This window comes from Martes martes, assembly GCF_963455335.1.
Source record: "Martes martes genome assembly, chromosome: 7".
Lineage (NCBI taxonomy): Eukaryota > Metazoa > Chordata > Mammalia > Carnivora > Mustelidae > Martes > Martes martes.
The window spans coordinates 106,345,773-106,371,946 of NC_137894.1; the positions used below are offsets into that span (position 1 = coordinate 106,345,773).

Consider the following 26,174-nt stretch of genomic DNA (forward strand, 5'->3'; position numbering starts at 1 on the left):
TTTTTTGAGAGAGAGAGAGGGTACATATGAGCAGGGAGGAGTGGGGGCAGGCAGAGGGAGATGGGGGAGAATCTGAGCAGGCTCCATACCCAGCACAGAGCCATCTGGAGGCTCCATTTCATGACCCTGAGATCATGACCTGAGCAAAAATCAAGAGTCAGACACTTAACTGACTAAGCCACCCAGGCGTCCCTGGTTGTTTATTTTTAATAATCTTTTGTAAGTATTACATATTTGAAGTTTTTCAATATCTTTTGCCAAATTGCTTTCCAGAAAGGTAATATACACGGTTTTTACCTTCACCAGTTTTAAAGATTTATCTATTTATTTTAGTGAAAGAGAGTGTGTGCACTCGAGCATGGGGGAAGGGCAGAGGAAGAGGGAGAAAATCCTCAAGCAAATACCCCCCCTGAGCACAGAAGCTGACCCTGGGGCTCAATCCCAGGACTCTGAGATCATGAGGAGCCAAAAACAACAGCCAGACTCAACCGACTGAACCATCTAGGCACCCCTACCTTCACCAGTTTGTGTACACCTTGTCACTCCTTACCGACATTGACTATTATCTTACTTTTAAATACTTGCTAATTTGGTAGTTGAAAAATGACATCTCATTGTTTTGATACCTTTTTAAATATAAATTCATTAATAAGAATAATAAGATTTCACAAGAACATATTTTAATGAAAGGAAGTAGGCTTTGCGTAATGGGTGGTTATAAGGGGTATAACTGTGTGTGTGTGTGTGTGTGTGTGTGTGTGTGTGTGTGTGTGTAAACACAAGCACTGGATTCCTGTGCCTAAGATAGGACTATTTTTTTTTTCTACTAGGTCTTGGTATCTTGATGGACAAACACTACTAATAATCATTTGTGTGGGCATTGTGTTCCCTCTTGCGCTTCTTCCTAAAATAGGTAAGTCTTTAGAGAAGAAGACAGTTTTTGTTTGGAAAGAAGGAAGAAAGAAGATAACGTTAAGAGGCTTTTAAATTTCACAGTACCACATTTTTAGCAGAAGGGTGGTAACGGTGAATAATTCTGAACTTGGACTTATTTTAGGTTGTTCAGCCTTCAGCCTTGCCTAGTTAGCCTATTACTTGGTTTGTAGTAGTATTTTGTCTGCCCCACTAAAATAAAATCTTTACAGTGGAACATTAAAGAGCAGCCTTTCCTTACAGTGTACCATTAGTGGTAAGCCAGTTCCAATTCTGCTGTACAGAGCTGCATAAATGATCTGTGACAGATAGTTGGAATGTTGTTATTCTCAGCCCTAAGCCCCAGATACCAAGCACTGTAATAGAAAACATGCCCAAGATGTATAGCTTTAGCTGTATGTTAGGATCACTTTCCTTATAAATTGCTTTTTATTTTACTGTTATTTTACAGGCTTTCTTGGCTACACAAGTAGTTTATCATTTTTCTTTATGGTGTTCTTTGCTCTTGTGGTAAGTTTAAAATACAGTATATTGCTTATCTCCTCACTAAAATTGAACTTACTGTGTTAATGTCTTCTTTTTATCTTTTAACTCTGTTTTCTGTCAGAGTTTTATTTCAGTGTGTTACTAAAAGCACTTTTATTCCACAAAATTATTGTACCTATTTTGAAGAGGCTTAGCTAGAGCAGCCTTTCAAATCCAGTATCTCTTTTGGTTAACTAGAAAGGAAAGCACACTGACTCTGTTAAAACCTTAGATGAAGTTTAATTCTTTGCATAGATGTGTGTATCTGTTTATTTCTGTATAATACTGGGTGTGTATGTGATTAAACGCTTCTTTGTTGTTGAAAATGAGTCAAAGAAAAATGGTACCCAAAGGACAACACAACACCCCAGTAGTTAAACCATATTATAGAGCCAGATTTTCAAGCTGTCACAACAATCCAGGATGCATTTAATTTAGGTTGAACTATCTGTTGGGATGCGGAGATGAAACAACTTTAGATCATTTAAATGAAGTGGAAGGAACCCTGGTGGTAGTGTTCAGAAATACTTTAATGGATGCTCTTAAAACTAAAATACTTAACAGTGTTTACAGTTAATCATTTGTTGAATTTATCAGCATTAAAAATCATTGCCGTCCCCACCTCAAATTGTCTGACTTCTATCTTAGAGGCAAATGAATTGAACATATACTTTTTCCCCTTTCAATTAATTTAGATATGATTTACATACATCACTGTATAAGCTTAAATGTGTACAGTATAAAGACTTGACTTACATATATAGCAAAATGATTACCACAGTAAGTTTAGGTAACATCCATGAACATACACTTTTTAGGTTCCACATTGAAAAGGGAGACAACAGTTATTCTCACCATAAATGGACTTTTTTTTTGCAGTGGTACTTTATTTTTTGAGTATAATTGGCACAGTGTTACATTAGTTTCAGGTGTACAACAGTGATTTGATAAGTTTATACACTATGTTTTGCTCACCATGACTATAGCTGGCATCTGTCACCATACAATGCTATTTCAGTACATTAACTATGTTCCTTATGTGGGGCCTTTTATTTCCATGACTTATTCATTCCATAACCGGGAGTCTGTTTCTTCTACTCTCCTTTATCCATTTTGCCCACCTCTCTTCCCTGCTTTCCTATGGCCACTATCGGTTTGTTCTCTGTTTTTATAGGTCTGATTCTGCTTTTTGTTTTTTATTCATTTGTTTTTTGTTTTTTGTTTTTTTTAGATTCCACAATGAGTGAAATCATATGGTATTTGTCTTTTTCAGTCTTACTTCACTTAGCAAAATACGCTCTAGGTCCGTCTATATTGTTGCAAATGGCACTACCTTACCCTTTTTTGTGGCGTTGTGATATTCCATTGTGTACACACACACACACACACACACACACCCATCTTTCTTACCTATTTGTCTATTGATGGGTATTTAGGTTGCTCCCATATCTTGGCTATTGTAAATAGTGCTACAATAAGCATAGGGGTGCATATATCTTTTTGAATTATTGTTTTTGTTTTCTTTGGGTAAATACCCAGTAATGGAATATTGAATCATATGGTATTTCTATTTTAAATATTTTGGGGTAACTCCATATTGTTTTCTATAGTAACTGTACCAATTTACATTCCCTTCAACAATGCCCAAGGGTTGTATTTTTTTAAATCTTCACCAGCACTTGTTATTTCTTGTCTTTTTTATTTTAGTCATTCTGTTATAAGGTAACATTTCATTGTGGTTTTGATTTGCATTTCCCTGATAATTAGTAAAAAGACACATCTTTTCATATGTCCTTTGGCCATCTATATATCCTGTTTGGAAAAATGTCTATTCAAGTCTTCTGCCCATTTTTTAATTGGATTGGTTTTTTTGACATTGAGTTGTATATGTTCTTTATGTATTTTGGATACCCTTTATCAGGTATATCATTTGCAAATATCTTTTCCCATTCAGTAGGTGTCCTTTTTGTTGTGCTGGTGCTTTTCCTTCACTGTGCCAAAGCTTTTTATTTTAATGTAGTCCAAATAGTTTATTTTTGCTTTCATTTCCCTTGCCTTAGGAGACATGTCTAGAAAAATGTTGCCATGGCTAATGTCAGAGAAATTACTACCTATGTTCTCTTCTAGGAATTTTATGGTTTTAGGTCTCATGTTTATTCCTAGTTAAAGGTCTTTAATCCATTTTGAGTTTATTTTTCTATATGGTGCTAGAAAGTAGTCCAGTTTCATAAACTGATGGTTGAGAAACATCTGTATGGTTAGGGATGACCTATGTATGCAAATGAACATATGGATGTGAAAGAGAATCAGTTTAGATAACACTCGGTTTTTTCCTCACAGATAATTGGCAATCCAAGCATTGCATAGGTAAGAGTAATTGGGTTTTTATAGTCAGCAGTTTGAAGTATGTGAAATATATTGATATGGCATGTCTTTTGTAGTTTTCACAATATTCATTTCTGTCCTGGCAGATACTCTTAAATTTGATGCAGATTTCTTACTGTGCAGTCATATGGAAATAAGGCCCTTATTCTGTACTTATTGTAATGCTTTACAAACCATCTGTTCAAATTTTTACTGGTGAGCACAACTTAAATTTGGTCTACAACGGGACAGTGAAGACACTGTACACTTTTTAAAAAATGCTCCTTTTAATTGGGACTTTTATTTTAGATTTTCTAAATAATTAGGTTTAGAAATACGTAATAGTTAGGGAAGGATACATGTGTATATCAACCCAGACTTTTTGGAATGGTATCAATGGCTCCATTTATTGTTTTTGTCAATATGCATTTATAAATCTATATAATATCTATATCACATTTTTAAAAATTCTTAATATAAATTTTTTTTAAAAAATCAGTCAAGAAATCTATTACTTTCTTAAATTACACTCTCCAAATAATGTAAATCGTAACTTAGTCTTTTTTTAAAATTCTGATCAAAGCCGACTTTAATTTTTTACTCTCATATTTAAAAGCTTATCTGATGGCTGCCAGTTTCCCAATCCTAGCATTGGTTACTAGCTTACAAATCTTAAGGTAAATTCTTCTCATTTACCTAATGTTCAATTTCTACTAGTTTTAATATACACTGGTGTAAATACCATTACTGGCTGCTTTGTATGAAATTCAGTATTCTATAGATCCCACAGAGTCATGGGATAGAATTAGGAGCCTCCGCCTTTTATGTGAGCCTCGGTGGTACTATGGAAATCAAGGCAATTTTGCTTAGGTTAAGGAGGATTTATTTTCATTTGTAAGAGAACCCTCTTACAATAGGTTTATTCAGTTCTTCTAAAAATGGTGGCATTCTTTAAAACTATTCTTTGAAAAGCAACAATTACTTAAGTGGGATATTGGATTAAACCTAAAGATGTGGGCCCTAGTTAACTTTATTATTCTGCATATGATCATGATAAGGGATTTGGATGTTCTTCACATTTCCAAGCAAAATCCAATTCAAAAAGCTTGTTCTTACCAAACCCCTAAAAACAACCATTTGAGAGTAAACCAGCAGAATATTACATCACCCCAGTGAAGCTGTAGGTTTCATTACATGCACCCACAAGTGACATGGCTAGCTTCTGCCATCCACTTTTACAGAATTTATTTTATACCTATTATACCAAACAGCATTTTATTTATTTTTTTTCAGATTTTATTTATTTATTTGACAGAGAGAGAGAGAGATCACAAGTAGGCAGAGAGGCAGGCAGAGAGAGAGGAGGAAGCAGGCTCCCCGCTGAGCAGAGAGCCTGATGCGGGGCTCGATCCCAGGACCCTGGGATCATGACCTGGGCGGAAGGCACAGGCTTAACCCACTGAGCCACCCAGGTGCCCCCTGAACAGCATTTTAAACACTGGCATATAAACTCCCTAATGACGTAAAGCAAAGACGAAAGTGTTTATCTTATTAGGAACAAGACACACCATCACTTACAGTCTTCAAACATTATTGCACTTTAACTTTCATAATTTGGCAATGCATTCATGAAACAATCTACAGAGAACTCATTTTGACAGACAAAGAACACTTTTAAGCAGCCATAACTGAGCTAAATTGTTGATTAGGTAAGGATTTTACAAACATTACTTATATTAGCAGAGAGTATTGTGTCTACCCCGTGCCTCATGGCAAGAACCGCTCATGGGGTGCTGGAACCCGTGGCCCTTTCTCGTGGCTCTGGTGGCCCGCAGATGTCAGCCCTTGCGTCACCCAGTGCTTGTGGGCTAATTTGGTGATCCACCCGGTGTCAGGATTTCTTCTCATGGCTTTATGGAATGGATCAATGAGGATAACCTCGAAGAATTTGTACCTGGAATCTTTGCCAACCCAGTAAGAATTCAGGACTCTTCAGAGACCCACAGTGGCATCCAGTTCGTTCCTCTGCAGGCCACTGAAGGCTTCTGGGAAACCTTAGCTGGTTAGCACCATGATGGGACGGGCTTGCTCGAGGTCTCACTGTTAGGAATGGCGTTTGGGGCCACTATGGTGAATCTGATAAATTACGTAACCTTGCTTGGCCTTGGGCCCCAGTCCATGTGCTTTATCAGCTGGCTTGGGTGGGGAATTGGGGGGAGGGGGTGCCCTACGGAGCACACAGAGCTGTGGGTACTGCCAGCAGTGCACCCTAAGAAGAAAGTGCATTTCACCATACTGCTTCTCCCTCCATAGCTCCTGGATGTACTTTAAACATCCATCTTGGCTGACCTTGGAGCGGATGCCTGCCACCAGATAGAAAGCAAAACTTAAGTCTTTAAAAAAAATTTTTTTTTTAAAGCAGGCTCCAGGCCTGGTGTGGAGCCCAACATGGGACTCAAACTCACGACCCTGAGATCAAGACCTGAGCTGAGATCAAGAGTCTGAAGCTCAACCAACTGAGCCACTCAGGTGCCCCAAAACCTAGTCTTATCTGTTGTCCCAGATCCTTATTTTGTCTAAAAATTTTAACGTAAAATTTTGCCCCCTCTGAAATATCTAAAATTTTTAAAATCCATTTTATTTTAGCAGTGACTCAGAATGACAGTAACCAGATGGACTTACCTTTTTTGGTCCATTTTAGAAAACAAGTGGATTACCATTCTTCCCAAAAGTTCTGTCTTGAATGCAGATTAGTATTTTAAGTAATATTTTAATGAGCCAGTGATCAAAATAGAAAACTTTTGGTTTATAGTTAGAATCCTTGCTTGTTCTGAGCACTGAGTGAGGCATGATCAGTGCTTCAGATAGACTGGTGGCCACTGCTCTTACGGATCTGTCAGTCTCATAGGGGAGATGAGAAAAATTGATTGGAAAAACAACAGAGAACCATGTCAATAATACGTAATTAATTATTGCTTTATTTGCTTCAGAATAAGAGTCATAGCAGTTGACAGGAGAAAAGGAAATTAAACTTGAGCTGCACCTTGAAAGATGAGAAGAACTTAGAGAGAAAGAAGGGCCTTTGATGCCAGTGAATTATTTTTCCCTCTGTCTTTCTAACCCCTGGAATTATCTTCTTACCATGTTCTGTCTACAACCTGAGCAAGCCCTCCCCATCACACTTTGTTGTTGGGTATCTTTCTATTCCCATTCTGTACTGTACTTTATAGAACAGCACATCTCACCATCCCACTGGGCAGGCTTGGGCTTGGGATAGGTGTCTGCAGGGAAATTAGCTATAGTATCTGAATTTTATGTTAATATAAAACCAAACTGCTAATGACCTTTTCATTAACTAGAAATTCATTGAAAAATGAATGAAAGAATCATTATATTGTATTTTGGAGCATGTTTGAAATATTTTGATTTCCAAGCCAAGTAATAATAATAGCTAATAAAATAAATGAGCTCACTCACATTCCGACCTTGTCAAAGTCCTTGGTACACAGGTGCTCAGTACATGGTTGCTGCCGCCCCCACACCACTGCTACTGAGGGGGAGATATGCAACACTGAATTTGGAGTAGGGCTGAGAGAGAGACCAGAAACCACCCTGCTGCTCTAGCTTCTATCCTGCCCCCTCCTCATACTTTTTTGAAAACATATCAGAAAACAGATTTGAAATTATTGCTTTTGATTTTTTTTTGCCTCTTGGTAAGTTGACCATTTAGTTTTATTTCATATTGAAAACCTACCTAGAAATATCCAAGCAACTTGCTCAGTTTACCCTTTTATTTCTTTTTCTTTTTAGTTGGTGAGGGTTTTAATTAAGAGTAATTCTTTAGTTCACTCATTAACTTAACTCTAGAAGTGTATGTTTTTCTTAGATTTGTTTTATCAGTATATAAAATTTTGTTTGAATTAGTTAAAATAAAAAACTAGATAAATACCAAACAGCAATAGGACTAGTATTTACTTACTGGTCTCCTGCTAAGGACAAATGCTTCCTTTATTCTCCCTTGCCCCTGTGGATGCTGGGTTCCAGCCTGGAGCAAATATTTGCAGAGTAATTACGTGCCCTGAAACTACTGCAACAGTGGTAATGTCCACACGACCACAAGTGTAGGTCGAGGAGGGTGGTACCCACAATCCAGAGTAAAATCCCGAGAGATTTTCATCCCTCTGGATTTCTTTGAATTTTTAAAAAATTTCTTTTTAACAGCTAGAACTCTCTAGCTATGTGCTCTTTTCTTAGCCTGCTTTATCTACATTTATTAAAAGTAATACAAGTCTGAAAAAAGCCAGCAGTGCAGTACTTCTCCATCAGAAATCCCTGAACTCCTGCTTTGCATGAGTTCCCTACTTCTTTCTGCCTCTGGCCATTTCCCAAACTGCTATTAATTTTTCTCTATCTGCTACTGATGCCAGGTCCACAAATAGCCGTAGTATACCATTGTCACTAAAAACATCATGTTCCCACTTTGAGTTGTACTTTTTTTTAATGCCTTGATGCTTTTGGGGTTTTGAAAGTTGACATGAGAAGACTCTCCATCTTTAATGGGAGAGAACCCCACTAGACAGATATACAGCATCCCCTCTCCCCTCACGATAGGTAACCATGTTAAAGGATGACCCATTCTAACTGGAAAAAAATAAAATAAGCAAAGAATCTTCTAATAGCTATTATTTGGTATGGTATTAGTTTAATCAAATTAATGCTGACCTGTTTGAAATCAATTTCTTGTCATGAATTTTACAAGAAAGAATCTTGAGTGTGGATTCTACTTATTCTTACAGGTAATAATTAAAAAGTGGTCCATTCCTTGTCCTCTGCCATTAAATTATGTAGAGCAATACTTCCAGGTAATAGTTTATATTTTGTTTCTTCCTTTTTATTTTAAGCTAAAAAAGAAATCAGACTAATAATGAATTTTTTCCTAATTAATGAAAGAGTAATGACTATATTGCAATTTGGAACTTTGTTTTGAAATATTTTTATTTGAAAGCCTACTAATAATAAATACATCATTTTTGTTGATGTATTCTGACTTTTAATGACTGCTGGTTTCTCTTTTTCCCCTCAATTCTCTTAAACAGATTTCAAATGCTACAGATGATTGTAAACCAAGGCTCTTTCATTTCTCCAAAGAGGTGTGTAAGTTATTAACAGATACTTTTGGTTGATTTTTCACATTTCAAGTTTTAAGAGATTTGTATAACAGGGTCTCTTAGGTCTTTGTACCTGTAACTAATTAATTTTCATGAAAGTGTTAAGTATAGGGTTGCCTACCAGAAGAATAATATTATTTAACACAGGGTGGCCCATTATGAAACAGCCACCTTTTTTTTTTTTTTTTTTTTTGGCATGTCTTTAAATGGAGCTTGTTTTAAATGGGCCACTGCCTAAAAGAACAGATTTACCAAATGTCTGGTCTGGCCAATAAGGTCCTCTGTGGATACAGACTTCCTGTTTCCCTCTGGACTTGTAAAGCTAAACAGCCAATTATATCAAAAACTCCTCCCCGGTGAGTAGAACCTCGGTCTGTAGCTAAACAGCCTCATCATTGGATCAGCAAGTGAGTGTTGCCAATGTATCTTCTGGCTGACATTCCAAAGTTGAAATTTATGATGCTTGGAGTAGAGACTAGAAGACCAAGTCTCCTTGCCATCTCTGGGAACCAGGATCCTGGAAATGTCTGTAAGAGCCCCTGAGCACTGGCAGAGGAGACAGGAGCTATGATATGGATGGATGTCTAATTTACTATTCCAGAAGAGCCCAGTCTTCCCATTGCCACCAGTTTCTTCTGAAACTTCTACATTTTTTGATTCTGTTGAAATCTACTAAATCCCCTTCACTCTTGCACAACTCAATTAGTGTAGCATGTTAGTGTGCTAAGTCCTCCATGAAGAATTTTCCCTTTTTATCCCCAGTTTTTCAATAAGAAATGTCTCTCTGGCTCCATAAGGGAGATTACTACATCCTTTACATGGTAAAGGCTATCTGCCTTAAAGATCTCTGTAGAGCAATTGACAAGCCAGGACATTGAGCAATATATTTAAAAGAAATTGTGAATTAAATTCTCATTCCCCTAATCAAGCCTCAGGAAATGCTACAGCTTTCCTTTGCAGCTCCCTTCAGATATTTTAGGAGGCATTATATCCCAAGTTTTTGTCGAAGAGCCTAAAGTTGTTAGAGGGAAATCTTTTTATGGTAAAAAAGAGAAAGTAAATCATCACCATTCATTATATAAAGACAGTATTTTCACTTAAATGATAACTTTTGTTTGCTTTATAACTTGCTCTGGCTCTTAAGTATTTTAATTAAGAAAACACTTATGTTTGTGTATTTCAGTGGATCTTTAAGAATTTGTCAGTCTAGAATATATCATATTCATTCCCATTGAAACATATCCTAGTTAAAAATGCTAAGATGTGATTAGTATTTTCAGTATTCGTTTAGATGTGGTTGGTGGTACCCTGAACATGGTATAGAAGCCAGCCAAGAAATATTCTGGCTAGGACAGGAGGTCTAAACAATCAAGCAAAACATTTGTTGGTGACCATACTTATGTCTCTCTTTAAAAACAAAACAAAACACCTTATTTTATAAAGAGATGATTTGTGCAAGATGAAATAAATTTGACCAAATTGATTTTGGGGGGGGGACCTGAGTTTATTATCAATTGAAGTAGTGGCTTCACTAGAACAGCATTTAATAATTTCACCTTTTTAAATTCTTTTCCAGAGTGTTTATGCCATACCTACCATGGCTTTTTCATTTCTCTGCCATACCTCCATATTGCCAATATACTGTGAACTTCAAAGGTACCATAGGATCCTGAAATATTTTAAGTACATTAAGAATTTCTTTTTACTTAGTCTTTCAGATCGAATGACATTCTCCTTTATGAATCCTTCTTTCCCATCACTGGATTCTAAGTGCTAGTATATTTATTTGTTTTGAAGATTTTGTCTTTAAGTAAATTCTGCACCCAGTGTGGGGCTTGAACTCACAACTCCGAAACATGCCCTACAAACCGAGCCAGCTGGGTGCCCTTAGTGTTAGTTTAAAACAAAACAAATGATATGCTGGCTTATTGAACATAATTTTTTTAAAAAAAGGTAAAAAAAGAACAACTCAGTATGCTAAAGATGCAAATTCTCTCCAAGTTAATATATAAATTTAGTGTGATCCCTATTAATATTATTAATAAAAATACCCTGAAGTTGGAAAAAAAATAAATATCTACAGATACAAAAAAAATAAAAACAATCGAGAGTTAGTTCTGTCCAACTTGAGAATGTTTCCTGGAAGAATAATCTTTGTGCAGTAATTTCAAATCAGAAATTCTGATATGTAGTTATTAATAAAGTATGTCTTGAGCAATTAAGGAATCCTCTTGACAACCATCTTGGGAAATATTTGTTTCTTTAGATATAATTCAGATCATAGTTTCTACTTTTGCCATTTTTGTCTTTTAGCCCTTCAAAGAAAAGAATGCAAAATGTAACCCATACAGCAATTGTTTTAAGTTTTCTCATTTATTTTGTATCTGCACTCTTTGGGTACCTCACTTTTTATGGTAAGTATATTATTTAATTACCAATGACTAAAGAAATCATTCTATAGTTGATGTCACACCTGAATATAGACTTTGTTTCTGCCTGTCATTAGTAAGTTAATTTGTTTAGGCTGCTAAAATTCAGTGCAGTACTGTAGTAGCTTTATGGGCCTTAAAAAAACTGATTTTCTTCCTTTTAATACATGTGGATCAAGTTCAAGATTAATAACTTCAGGGGCGCCTGGGTGACTCATTCGTTAAACGTCTGCCTTCAGCTCAGGTCACGATCCCGGGGTCGTGGGATCAAGCCCCGCATCGGGCTGCATTACCGGCGGGAAGCCTACTTCTCCCTCTCCCTCTGCCGCTCCCTGCTTGTGTTACCTCTCTCGCTGTGTCTCTCTCTGTCAAATAAATAAATAAAATCTTTTAAAAAAAGATTAATAACGTCATATGAAAATTTTCTTAAACACCTAAGTAAAGCTTAGGGATATTGCTGTCTTTCCACAAGAAAAAAATGTGCAATAATGATTTTATTTTTTAACTGAGAATCTAATATGTTAAACTGTAGTTCAGTTTGGGAGGTAGGGAGAATCAATCATCTTAATTACAGAAGAACAAGTTAAGAAAGGAAAGGGTTTACACTTGGTTATGGTTGTACGCTTAGGTTATGGTTGTATGCCTTCAGACTTGCTTCACACAATTTGACAATGTGCATTCCATGATGCTCCATGATCTTTTCCCATAAATTCTGTAAAGGATTCTTTTAAATTCTTACAATAACAGTAAATTTTTATTTATTTTTGGAAAATTGCCTGCATGGTATGTGTTTTTTTTCCTGTCCAAAAAGACCCTTAAGAAAAAGTAAAACTTAGAAGTCTGGAACAAGGAAAATGTTGTAGGCTCTTTAATTTGCAAACATATTTAATTTGGAAACAAAGCCCTTATAACAGATTGCACTCAGTTTGTCAATTCTTAATTACATTTTTCAGCTTCTGAGTGCTTTTATAGCAACTCTCCAAGTAAATGGCTGTTATAGCTCTGGTGATATTTAGCTGTTATGACTGATTTATTTCATGGTTGATAGCCTTGTGCACGTGCTGCAGGTGTTAAACAGCCATGATTACTTCTAATGGCACTTTGCTTCTCTCCCAGAGTTTTTCCAAGTTTGACAAGTTTTTGGACAATGTTTACTTCCACAGATACCTTTACTAAACCAACTACCTTTCCTAATCCCATTGGAAAGAGTATGATTTTGAAATCCAACAAATGTGGTACAGAAAACTAGTTTGCTCTAACTAGCTAATGTGACCTTGAACAGGAAGCTCACCTTTTAATCTCTTCATCTCCTAATCTGTGACAGGGATAATTATGTAGAGTTGTATTGATAATTATGTAGAGTTGTATTGAGGAGGAAATACAATATAGTATCTGGCACATAGCAGCCTTCCACAAAGAAGAGCTACTACTGGTAGTTACTACTATTATTATCATCAGTATTGTAGTTATTTTATAATTTCAGGTGTTGAGTTATTTAGCCCTTTACTTCTCACTATCTTTAATGGAATTTAAGTTAAATATGTTAAGTCTATAGTACTATGTTTAAGTATGGTCTTGGAGTTCTCAGCATATGAGAAAATTGTAATTGCTGTGTAGTCCCTTTCTTATTATCTCTGTGCTATTTTAATGGTAATAAAGGCTATTCATTAATTTAAATCTGTTCTTGCTTTTTATACTAATGTAGATAAGAGGAGTGTAGTAGAGCTCTGTGTACACCATCAGGAAAAGCATTATTTTCAGTATGACTATGGTACCCTGCTGGATAAACTACAAAGAAATTTAAGGCAGATGGTTAAGCTTTTTTGATCATTGCTGATGAAACAGGATTCTTGAACTACATAAGCTCTAGTTTTGGTTGTTGGATTTGTAAACTTTTGCACAGACTTGAGCTCAGTAATACTTTTCTATGTCAGTAAGATACTGTAGCAGGTTCCCTGTTGGGGTTCAGCAGAAACTTAATATGAATAAGCTGTATATTTTTCTAAGGTAAAACTGTCACCTGGCACAATACTCTTCTATTTAGAGATCTTTGACATTGAGAAAAAAATCCAAAAAATAGACCTCCTCCTCCTCATGGATGACTAGCTTTCTGGAAGAAGCCACAAATGGCCTGCCATTCTCCAGGATTCCTGAGGAATAATTATGTAAATGACCATGAGATGCTGTACTAAATTCTAAGAAAGCTTAGACTGAAGGGAAAGTAGAGAAAGGATGGCCACTAATACAATTGTTGAGCTAAAATTTATTCCGTGAGTTCCCAGTATTTTGTATACATTGCTTAATTGAACCCTTAGAGCTCTACCTGGTACAGGTTCACATAGGGTGAGTGGTTTGGCCGGCCAGATACCTGCAGCTAATGAGTAATGAGCTGCGATTTGAATCCAGTTCTGACCTTTCCAGAGTCAGTGCTTTTGTTACCGTGTTGCCTCCTAGGGAATTACACTGTAGAACCCAGATTTCCTTCATCCCTTCATCATTCCTTCATTTCATAACAAGTTTTGGTTAGTGAGCTTTTGGAAGAACCTGGTTCACTTAAGCTCCAGGCATATCTGTGTATCTTTATCTGCCTACCTACCTGCCTATCTACATACCTACCTGCCTGTCTGTATACCTACCCACCTGTTGTTACGTGAACACAGAGGCTAAACATTTTCATTATGTAAGTGAAGTATTTACCACACAGGGATTGTCCTTGTTATCAGGTAAGGCTGTTAATGTTGTCTCTGACTTAATCCACCGCGAAATCTTCAGAGTATCCACATTTTCTCTAATGGAGGAGTATTCATCTAAGAAAAATCTCATCATAGGTAGGTGATCGATAGATTAAAAAGAATGATATAAAAGTAATTCTTCTCCAGAGACACACAAAGATTCAGATAGGGTGCCTGGGTGGCTCATTCAGTTAAACATCTGCTTTCAGCTCAGGTCATGATCTCGGAATCCTGGGAACGAGTTCCACATCAGGCTCCCTGGTCAGCAGGCTGCTGAGCAGGGAGCCTGCTTCTCTCTCTCCCTCTGCTGCTCCCCCTGCTTGTGCTCTCTTGCATTCTTGCTCTGTCTCTCTCTCTCTCTCTCAAATAAATAAATAAATAAAATCTTAAAAAAAATTTTTTTTATAGGATTCAGATACTGATTTTGCTGTTTACATTAACTTTTGGGGGGTTAATTATATTTGAGGAGCATCTTTTATGGTATATTTCTATCGAGTAGCTGTCAGTCTTATGGAAAAAAATTGTTGATTGAACAATTATCAAAAGGGCTAGTAGTCATAAGTTAAGGCCTTCCAACTCATTTCGTAAATGAGCAGCTGAAGCCCAAAGAAGTGAAGTGACCTGTCAGTCACACACTTAGTGACATGTCTCCTGAATATGAATCCAGTGATCTTTCTGCTACTCTCTGGTAATCTTTATGAACTTCATATGGTTTGACAATATGTATTACACAGGACAGCCTCCTGACTTAATGGCATACATAACTTGCAGAGATCACTGTCAGATCCTTACTGAGATTTATAGAGATTTATCTGAATTCGGGGAAGTGTGTTGTACTCTATCCCTTACATATGTTAAGGCTCAGCTAAGAACACAGAATTGACTGTCTCAGACCTGGGAAAGTAGAAAGTGGATATGTAACAGATATTTTGAATTTATAATAAATCTAGTTCTTCAGGCTTCTGGAGCTGCTTGGGATCCTTTTATCCCGTGCTCCCAGGACTTGGTTAATATCTCAATTTTGTCAGACTACAGGGGCCTATACATACCTAGATTAATAATACTGGCTCTTTATGGATGTTAAGGTATTATAAGTTGAGGGAGAAGAAGTGTTCCTCTGGGGAGCCAGGCCAATGCCCAAATGTTACATCATAACCAGACCATTTTAAATGTCTACAAAATTGTTAAGCAATACGTGTTAATAGCTCATTTTCATGATTCAGAAAGTGGAAATAAAACAGTTTGCCATGTTTTTTCAAAGGCTCACAAATATCTCAGATTTGGAAACAAGAACCCAGCTTTCCTGGCTCTTCTTCATCTCTTAGTCCACTAGTCTCACATGAGTTCTTTGATACATTAGACAATTCGTTTCTCTCCCATTTTCTTTATCACTGGTCTAGTTCAGTTTCTCCTTACCTCCCAGTGATTATGACAGTATCCTCCTAACTGTTATTTCTGTTTTGGGTATCTTTTTCTTCATGCTTAGTTCAGATCATAATACACCAGTCTTTATAAGTCATTGCATTCTGTGGTCCACTTCATAGGGTTTACCTATGAAGAGCTCTGTTCCTGGGTCTTAAATGCCTTTTCTGGCCATATCACCCGCTACTGTCTTTGCTCTACAGCACGTCCTGCTTCAGCCACTGTAGTAGCATTGGGTACTCATTTTCTCAGCTGTGTATTCTCTTTGCTACATTAGGGCTTCTGCCTGTGTTCTTCTTGCTCTGAGACAAAATCTCTGTCCCCACACATATGTTATCTCATTTACTGCTCTCAATAATCCACAGGTCAAAATATTATTTTCCCCATTTTGCAGATGTAAGAACCGAGACACTCAGAGAAGTGAAGGTGATAGTAAGTAGAGGTAGTAAGTAGAGGAATTTGAACATTAGTCTGTGTAGTCCCAGAATTCAGGGCCCTCTGCCTTCCTGCTACTCTCTAGATCATGAAGATTCTCCCCAAGCCTCCCGGGATTCCCTCCTTGCTCATTCCCAAGTCACTGTTACCTTTCCCGATTTAGAATCTCCATAGCTCTTTGTTTAGAACGACTACTGCCGCTTACGCGTACATCTGTGTTTATCCATTTTCTATTCTATGGGTGTGCCCATCTTATTGCTACGTTATATTTTAGATCCTTGTTTTTTATTTCCTCCAGAACATCTTTTCTGATACCCATTACTCTCAAATTTAAAAAGCACCATTCCATTTTAAGTACAAACTGATCTTTCCCTGCAAGGTAGGATATGGAGTGGTCTTGAGAGCGCTCACTCTTCGTGCCCCTTGTCTGCTTGGGGGTGCAGAACACATTGTGAAACTGGAGGAACAGCACAGAGCAAAGCATGGTCCGTGGGTACACACTCTCTCCCTGACTACCACACTGGCTTGCCGAGTAAGCCGTTTCCCTACAACTACATTTTCTTAGGGAAGAGGAATCTACAGATGAAATGTTGGTGAAGCAGACAGCATGCAGAGAAGTGTAAGATTCTAGAAAACATTGTGGTATTGAGGAAAACGTATTGACTTTGGTGCCAAAAAAAAGTGGGGCGTATAGCTCTGAGAGCTCTTCCCCTTTGTGTGGTGTGATCTTGGACAAGTCAGTGAATATTTCTTAGCCTAGCTACCTGTCTTAATTGTTATCAGAAGGGAACACATCATGAACTTTCAGTAATACATGTGAAAGCACCTTACAAAACTTAAATGTTCAAAACCTTCAGATTATGGAAGAGTTCTAAAGAGATATTTATGTAAATATATATCCATTGTCATAATTTTAGAGGTTCTACCTATGCTGGTTTCTAGTTTAACTGAAAGAAAAGATTGTAATTTTCAAGAAGATATTTAACTCATGTCTCTGTGTTTCAGATAGGATAGGAAAAAGGCCACAGATGGATTTGGTACTGGAATCCAACATTTGTTAAGATCTGTTTGTGCAAGAAAAATAGTTTTGCTGTTACTGACATCTTAGTGGTTTATAATGTGGTCTTTATTATTTTTTTATTTTACAGACAAAGTGGCGTCAGAATTACTGCAAGGTTATAGCACATACTTGCCCCATGATGTTGTTGTCATGACTGTGAAGTTATGCATACTATTTGCTGTGCTTTTGACAGTCCCTCTAATCCACTTCCCTGTAAGTATTCTTAAAGGGCTTGTTGCTTAATGTAGCAGCTCCCTAATATGGCAACACTAATTCTTTACAGACTAGAGTGTTTGAATCACATCTAGTTCTTGTGTATCTTATTCATTTGTCAAGTAATTGATCAAAGACCTCATACTTGCATATGGCCCCATGAAAGCACAGAAATAACAGTGAACCACTAAGCTGATTTGTGCTTTTTGAGATTTAGTTTAGATTTACGCTCTCCCACAGCATTGTTTCCAATTTAGAGACTATGGTTCTTCTAAAGTTTCAGGTTTTCCCCCCCTCTTTAATTCTGTATTCTGTTTTCAAAAGAATGTGCATGAAGAGGCAAAAGTCAAGTCAGCAAAAATAAGCTCCTTCTGGTTTATTGTAGATTTGTTTTCACATAGACATTCTAATTTAATCTTAGTCAAAATATTTTATTTGCTTGAGAATTATAATTAAGGGGCAGAACAGATCTTCCTTCTGCATTTAGTTGCCATATGTAAGAATCTTAAGAATTTCTGAGAAAATGGAAACAGAGGCTTTAGGTATGAATGGTTCTGCATGAATGTCTCGAACCCCTAAATACTGAGCTCCCTAAGAACTAGGCCCTCGAGATCTTTGGCCCACTACCTGTATGGACTGCTCTGCCAGGCATGCCTCAGTGGGGGTTGGGGTGGCGAATGAACATTGGTGTGATGCGAGACTGCCTGCTGACCACTTTGGCAGTGGGGAGTGTCATGAACTAGTTTTTATATTTATATGCTGTGAAACAGATAATATAAAATAAAGTAATAAATGGTGTTTCTTTCCCATAGCATAATTTCTTTTTCTGTTTTAACCTTTTGTTCTTCTCTGTGTGAATTTAATGAAAATGATTCTCTGAGATTTCATCACATAATATTGTTGGTCATTTTGAAAACTATGCAACTTAGAGAAATTGAATGTGAACGTTTCTTCAAGAATTAAAATATTTTTCATGAAGTGCACACAGTTATATTTCTTAGTTCATGTGTCATAAATACTTTATAATAATAGTTTATGTTATATTTTTAAAATCTAAGTGGTGTAGGGAACAAGAATGTCACGGTTACCGTACTATACCGGTGTTTCCCTAAGCAAGTATTTTGGCTTTGACACTTTTTCTTTGCTTAAATCTGTTTCTTTTTCTGTTATACAGGCACGGAAAGCTTTAATGATGATATTTTTCTCCAACTTTCCATTCTCATGGATTCGCCATTCTTTGATCACTCTAGCACTCAATATTATCATTGTCTTACTTGCATTATATGTTCCTGATATTAAGAATGTATTTGGTATAGTTGGTAAGTTTTCTATTTCAAAAAATCCCATGTAACAGAGTGGATAACATTGTCATCCAGCCTCACAGCTGAATCTGGCAATAACCTATTTTTTTTCCCTCCTGTTCAAAGGTTCCAGTACATCAACATGTCTGATTTTTGTATTCCCAGGACTATTTTATCTTAAACTTAGCAGAGAGGATTTTCTCTCATGGAAAAAGCTTGGGGTAGGTTAGCTTTTATTTATTTCTTTAAAGAATTCTATTTTAAGAAATAATTCATCATTTTATAACTGACTATTTTATTTACATTAAGAAAGTTAACATATTTTGAACTGTAATATACTTTATTGGAGAAGGTAGAGGTTTAAAATACTCTTAATTGTTATTTATCTTTTTATTTCCACAGGCTTTTGTTTTGCTCATCTTTGGAATTTTGGTTGGGAATTTTAGTTTAGCACTAATCATTTTTAATTGGATTAATAAATGAAAGAAATATTTTCCTCTTCTTATGAAGAATAATTTACCTCTGTATGCAAAAAAGGAGTAATTCTGGAAGACCCCTTGGATAAATCCTTTTTATATGGATAAACATTTTTGTAAACATTATTATCAGAAAAGCAGAACAAAGTGGGAATATGTAGGGGAAAGTGGGCTTATAACAGTTTTAATTAAATTAAGAAATACAAAATGTTTTTCAGTGTATTAAGTCAATCTTTGGGGGTTTTTTTGAAATTAATAGATTTTATTTTTTGTGGTAGATTGAATGTTTACAGAACTATTGAACAGAATGTACAGAGTTCTTCTATATCCCCTCACCACCAGTACACCCATAGTTTCCTATATTATTGACATCTTGCCTTTCTGTGATACATTTGTTACACTTGAGGAGCCAATATTGATGCAGTATTATTAACTAAAGTACATAGTTTACCTTAAGAGTTCACTATTGATGCAGGTATCAGCAACCACTGATCTCTTGAGTGACTTCATAAAAGCTATGAGCCTTTTGCTGTGAGCCTTTTCTAGAATGTCATATAGTTGGAATTATATATTATCTAACCTTTCAGGCTGGCTTCTTTCTCTTAACAAAATGCAGTTAAGTTTCCTCCGTGCATTTTCATATAGCTCATTTCTTTTTATCATTGGAAAATACTCCATTTTATAGATGCGCCAGTTTGCTTTTTCATTCACCTGTTGAAGGACCTCTTGGTTGCTTTCAAAGTTCTGAATAAAGCTGCTATCAATATGTGTGTGCAGGTTTTTGCGTGAATGTAAATTTCAACTTATTTGGGTCAGTACCAAAGAGCACAATTGCTGCATCATATGGTAAGAATATGTTTAGTCTTATAAGAAACTGCCAAACTGCCTTCCAAACTGCCTGTAATATATTACATTCCTGACAGCAATGAATGAGAGTTCCTGTTCCATATCCTCGTCCGCATTTGGTGTTGTCAGTGGTTTGGAATTTTGCCATTCTACTGGCTGTATAGTTGTATCTCATTGTTGTTTCAATTTGCATTTCCCTAATGACATATGATGTTGGGAGTCTTTTCATATGCTTATTTGCCATCTGTATATTTTCTTTGGTGAGGTTCAGTTCTTTCATCCATTTTTTAAATAGGATTGTTTTCTCATTATTGAGTTTTATGCATTCTTTGTGTATTTCAGATACCAGTCCTTTAGCAGATAGTGTGTTTTGCAAAGACTCTCTCCCAGTCTGCGGGTTGTCTTTTCATTCTCTCAACAGTGTTTATGGCAGAGCAGAAGTTTTTAATGTTATTAAATATACTGGGTCAGTCTTTCATTTGTTTGTTTGTTTTTTAAGAAATCAGCATATTGAGCTTATATACAAAATTGAATGTTAGCTGTGGGTTAATGTTGTCAGCATTAATCACTAATAACAAAACTGTGGGATTATTTCATTTGGTATTTTGCCCTGTCTCCAAATCTTCTCTAAGAAACTTTTGTGATTTTCCTGTTGTTCATTATGAGATAGAACTGTGATGACTGGCTGTGGATTTGGAACTTCTCTGAGCTTTCTCATTTGTCATGAAAACATGTGACTTTCTGCTTGGCAAACAGAGACAGATAGGGATGATTTAAATCATATTTTCCGTGGAGGTTATAAATCATTGTTTCCCATTGATGTGGCTTTTTTCTGGTTGGAAACCAGAAGCTAGATCTCTCCTCCCCATGAGTGTTCTATGTAAAGGGCACCTTGTTAGCAGCCTACCAAAGCCAGGGTGTATCAGTAAAAATGTAATTCTACCTCTGTGTACATGTAAAGTAGGGAATTGCATGCAAAGTACAATTTGCATGTATGGAAATACCCACTTTTGCAGGTGCCCCCTTGCTTCTCACTGAGGAAATGGGCTAAAAAATTGACAACTGAGCTTCTCTTTTAAGTTAAGGTATTTCTTTGGCAACTTGGGATCAGCGTAATATAATGGGAAAAGTCCAGGTTTGGGGGGTTACAAAGACTTAGATTCAAATCTCAGTGAGTTTAGGCAAAGTACTTAACCTCTTTAAGCCTCCACTTTCACATACGTATTAAATAGAGTTAATACCAATTATACAGGGTTGTGTTGAGAGGATTAAATGACCTTGTATAAATTAGGTGCAGACCAAGACAGGCTCTTTTAAGAGAGCTGTTAGTTATCCCCTTTTCCCCATCCCCTCATCTGGACCAGTAAAACAAATTTGCTTTCAATCAGCGATGTGGAATTTCTTCATCTTCCATCTTGCAGAGCTAATATGTTTAGAATCTTGCTCTAGCCTTCATCCACAGGGGAACTGGCCCCACGTGCACTCTTTGTAGTGTTTCCCCCACAGTTCTGCCCCCACTGTACTCTTTTACTAATATCTTCCTGAAACTGGACACTTAGCCTGGTCCCAGGGGCTCAGCCAGGCGTGGCTTACCATGTGGCTTCAGGTCAGCCAGAGCCCATCAATCTGATAAGCTAATTCTTGTACCCTCTTTTTCTTTATGAAATTATAGATCCCAATACAAATAGGTGTTCAGCTGCTTACATAAATCTAATTCCAGTAATACCAAAATAACCCTAAATCTGCAACAGATGCAAGGATGCCCCCTGGGGCAAATGTTAAGTGTGATGACAGCTGGGCATCAGTTAATACATTTGTCACCTGCTCATGGGGTAGGATCATGAGAGGTTTGGCAAAGGGACAAGTAACCTATTGAACACCCCGCATAAAACTTAGTTAATATCAAGAGAAATTGTTTGTGGAAGAGTTTTTATTATTATTATTATTATTTCACTTTAATATTCTGCCTTATCTAGTTGCCTATTTGGAGTCACAGCTCCCCAAGAGTTTGGAGGAAACTAATAAATTGGCAGGTAAGAGCAGTGCCCCCTTCACCAGGATTACCAAAAAACTTTGTTCAAGTAATCGGCTGCATTTTTCCTGGGAAATATAGGCCCTTGCATTATGGGCTTAATGTTCATAATTTATTAGGTAAGAACTATTTAAAATAAAACTAAGCAAAGCACAAAATATATACTTTTCTAACACTTGGAGACTTGTTTGCTAAATTAAAAGACGAAGTGCTGAGAATATAAATTACTTTCATATGTTGAGGGTGAATGTTTAAATTGTACCTTTTTTTAACAGAATGTTTACTCATGAGCTTAGCATTTAAATGGTTAAAACAAGCCTTTGAAGTTAACACTCCATTAAGATGAATGGGGGTAATTCACACCTCTGCTGGTGCTGTATTATTTCAGTCTGACTGCGGAGAAAACAAGACAGGAGTAGGTTGATTTACTGTGTGAAGGGCCCTTTAAACACCCAAGGTCTGGAAATGTGTGTGTGTGTGTGTGTGTGTGTGTGTGTGTGTGTGTTTCCTTTCCATCTAGAAGCCAAATCTGAAATGCAGCACAATCTAGGTATAGAGCTGCAGTCTAGAAACTACCATAGATTCCCCACTGTGGCAATTCCTAACGGGCATTTGATGGGTAGCAAGTTACCAGATCAGCCCAAACTCTCCGGCTTTGTTTGCTCCTCTGTTTATTCTACCATGACACCTCTCAAATGTAAGTTTAGTATCCTGGTAGATTCACCAATGGAAAAGCAGAAGCATACCATCCATTTTCAGATAACCTTTACACATGCCTTTGAATGGATTATGAGCTAATCATTGGCCTTCATTTGCTTCTAGAAACTTTTTTACTTTTGCAAAATCTCATATTCTGTATTTGCCTATATATACGGCATCCACCTTTAAAAACTACCCCCCCACACACACAGTTTGGGGGGTGATGTCTGAAGTGAACAGAGATCAGTTGGGAAAGATTCATTCCTTTTCTGTGTGACCTTTGCACTGGTACTATTTTGTATTTGAAATGTGTATTCCCCCCATTTCCTGGAAGTGCTATAGCCATTTGACCCTGAAATGATTCATTTTTGGAGCCCAAGAATAAGGTTCTGTGAGCACAAATGAAATGGTAAGCATTACATGAGATGTTAATGAATTTGAAAGATCTCTTTTGAAGGTAAATGGATTTTTCTCTTCTCCATTCCTGTCCTGTGTATTTGCAGGATCAGGTTACTAGATAATCTGTGGGTAGCTGGGTGTGGAGTTTCTAGTGCTGACATTGCCAGTACGGTATGGAGAGATGAGGAGTAGATGCTAGAAACAAAAGAACTCAAAACAGTTTATTTTAACCTGATTTTCTTCTTGGCATGTTGACAGTACTCCGTGGCTATGTTAGAATTAGCCCTATTGAAAAAAAGACCTTGTTTCCTGCCAATAACTCTGCCTAGATTTTGGGTGTCATAATTTTTGGTCTTAGAACTTCTCAGAATCTTTTACAGTACTGAGAAATTTTTTTAAAATTAAACACACCATTTATTCATTTTTCTACCATTATCCTCCTGTAGAAAATAGGAAAACAAAATTTTGGTGAGAGATGAGTACAGATATTGTAGATGTGGTTTCCTTGTTGCAGTCAGAATTCTTTCTGTTTCTCACTCTTCCTGAACAATCTAATTTGTGTTTTTACGGTCATCATGATCTACTGTCCTAGCTTGTGAAGCTGTCAATCAAGGTGAGCAATTTTGAGAAGCAGGAAGACTCATCTTGGCTGATGGCCAGATGGACAGGTGGAAGTGAGAGGTTTGTTCACCTGTGGGACAAAGGAAAGGGTGGAGAGGGAAATTGAGTTGTCAGGGGGAGCAAAAAAAGATGATTAAAAGACATGGTTATATGGAATGGTATAAGGAAAAAAAGACTTGCAGAGAATTGTTTTTCACTTGTTTGAATGTATATGTGTTTTATCTTTTATCAGTTAGTGGACCGATGCACAACACAAGCAAAGGGATTGGCTAATTTACTGAACAAATGTTTATTGAGCACACAGTATGCACTAGAGTTGTACCTAGTCCTAAAGTTGTGAAGTTAAATAGGACACCTGAATTTCTTACCTGAAAAAAGCTCAGATAAAACTGGGAGTTTTCTCATTGAACCTTTTCCAGATGGACTTGATAAATGAAACTGCTTAACTCAAAGGGAAAAAATCCATATTTTCATATATTTACATACAGGTAGACTTTTTTTTTTTTTTTAAACGATTCTGGAGTCATACTTACCTGTGTTCAAATCCCAGCTCCACCTCTTTTTGTCTAATTTTGGACAAATCTTCTGAATTCTGTGAATTCTCTAAAGACCTTCATGTTTGAAAACTAAGTTTTCTCTCAGCCAGGGGAAATGCACCTTATTTCTTCAAGTTAGATTACATGATGTTTGGGAAAAGCTTGAGTATGCTTGAATTGAGCGCTGACTTGAATATAGGTGGGTTTTTTTGTTCCTCAAATCACGTATCTCTTCTCCCTTCTCTGCTTCAGTAGTCCAATGAGAAAATAATATTCTAGAAATATCTGATCAGTGCAGTTTATTTTTATGACTGATGTATTCTTCCCCCCAAAAAATAATTTTTATAGTTTTGTAATAATGCCAATAATGTCACCGTAGTCTGATTTTACCTCAGCTTTTTCACAGTGATAGGACACTTCAGCCTCGTAAAATATGTGGTCAGTAAAAACTCCAGCTCTCTTTTAAGTGAACTGCCAGATTTCTAGGTCTTGTACTTGATTTTAATTTTTTTAAGTATGAAGGAATATATCTCATATATATGTATATATACACACACATACATATATACATATACACATTTATATACATATACTTATTCATACACACACACCTGTTATCTATCCATATATGTTAAATTTGTCTAAACTTAAGCTCATCCTTTCAGCAGTTGAGATCTTTTTGGAGTTTTGATTCCAGTGCATCATCATTCCCTGCCTTTTTTTTTTTTAAGATTTTATTTATTTATTTGACATACAGAGATCACAAGTAGGCAGAGAGACAGTCAGACAGAGAAGAGGAAGCAGGCTTCCTGCTGAGCAGAGAGCCTGATGTGGGGCTCCATCCCAGGACCCTGAGCTCATGCCCTGAGCTGAAGGCAGAGGCTTTAACCCACCAAGCCACCCAGGTGCCCCGATTCCCTGCTTTTTGACATCCTTCATGATCCTGCCGTTTCTTCATCCCATTCGCAGGCAAAGATGCTCAGTGAGACAAGACCAGCTGTAGAGCCTGCAGCCCATCACTAGAGATATTTCTTCCATGTTGTTATTAATCTATTCTTTGGGTAAAAAGTTATCGTCCTATATTCCTGTATTGTCATCTAACCTGCATTTCTTCAGTCCTTCTGGAAGTGACTCCCAAGGCAGGGTACAACTCGGATTCTTACCAATTTCCCACATTTCTAGTTGTCCTGGGATATTTCTGCCTACGTGCTGCACAGTTACCTAAACTCAACATGTTCTAATCTGTTCTTCCAACTTGTTTTCTTGCTTCCATTCCCGCCACCTGCAGTTCGTGTTCACACTGCCACCAAAGTAGTTGTTTAAAAATGTAAATCAGGTCATGTCATTGCTCTGCTTAATTTCCTCCAAGGGCCTCCATCTCATGGAGAATGGAATCTGTGTCATGGCCCACAAGGCTCTGCTTGGTCTACGCCTTCTCTCTCTGACCTTGTCTCATATCTTCGACTCTTCGCTAGCTGTTCTGTGCCTTGAACACACTCAGCTTGTTCGCACATGCTTACTGTTTTTCCGAGTTAGAACATTCTCTTCAATGAGCTTTGCAGGCCCAGCTCCTCCTCATTCAAGCGACCACCCAAGTGTCACTGGCCCAGCAAGGTCTTCCCTGACCGTTTGGCCTAGACGAGTAGCCCCCAGCCCACAGTCGTGCTTTCTAGCACAGCCCATTGCTGGCAGGCTCGCCTGTTGTCGGGGCTGACTGGACTGCAGGTTTGTTAAGAACTGGGACTTGTCTGTCTTTCTCGTCACTATATCCTTAGAGCTTAGAATGGTACCTGGTACTTGGGAGTGACTTAGTAAGTATTTGTTGAGGGAATGCATAAATCCAACAGACTATATATATCTTTTCCCTCGTTACCTCTAGTCTGTTACACATCAGTTCATCCTTGGAAATGTCTCCTATATTTGCTTTTATCCTATCCCCAACCTCCTAGCCTCCTGCCAGTCCCTGCACCTTTGCCTTCATCC

At 37.1% G+C, this 26,174-nt stretch overlaps 1 protein-coding gene and 1 pseudogene across 2 annotated transcripts in view; one reads left to right on the forward strand and one right to left on the reverse strand.

Moving 5' to 3' along the window:
* Positions 1 to 19,823, forward strand: part of SLC38A6 (solute carrier family 38 member 6) — a 63,366-nt gene extending 43,543 nt beyond the window's left edge. Inside the window, exons 7-16 of the mRNA XM_080807628.1 lie at positions 831 to 913; positions 1,385 to 1,443; positions 8,619 to 8,684; positions 8,919 to 8,972; positions 10,567 to 10,646; positions 11,304 to 11,404; positions 17,157 to 17,281; positions 18,456 to 18,600; positions 18,709 to 18,803; positions 18,985 to 19,823. Coding sequence (XP_080663754.1) covers positions 831 to 913; positions 1,385 to 1,443; positions 8,619 to 8,684; positions 8,919 to 8,972; positions 10,567 to 10,646; positions 11,304 to 11,404; positions 17,157 to 17,281; positions 18,456 to 18,600; positions 18,709 to 18,803; positions 18,985 to 19,065 — 889 coding nt within the window. The 3' untranslated portion in view covers positions 19,066 to 19,823. The remainder of the gene's footprint in view (positions 1 to 830; positions 914 to 1,384; positions 1,444 to 8,618; positions 8,685 to 8,918; positions 8,973 to 10,566; positions 10,647 to 11,303; positions 11,405 to 17,156; positions 17,282 to 18,455; positions 18,601 to 18,708; positions 18,804 to 18,984) is intronic.
* Positions 5,590 to 8,441, reverse strand: LOC308346050 (large ribosomal subunit protein eL15-like; annotated as a pseudogene). Its single transcript has 2 exons — positions 8,429 to 8,441; positions 5,590 to 6,185 (listed from the first exon to the last, which is right to left on the reverse strand). The product of its transcript is annotated as a large ribosomal subunit protein eL15-like (transcript).
* Positions 19,824 to 26,174: the final 6,351 nt, after the last annotated feature.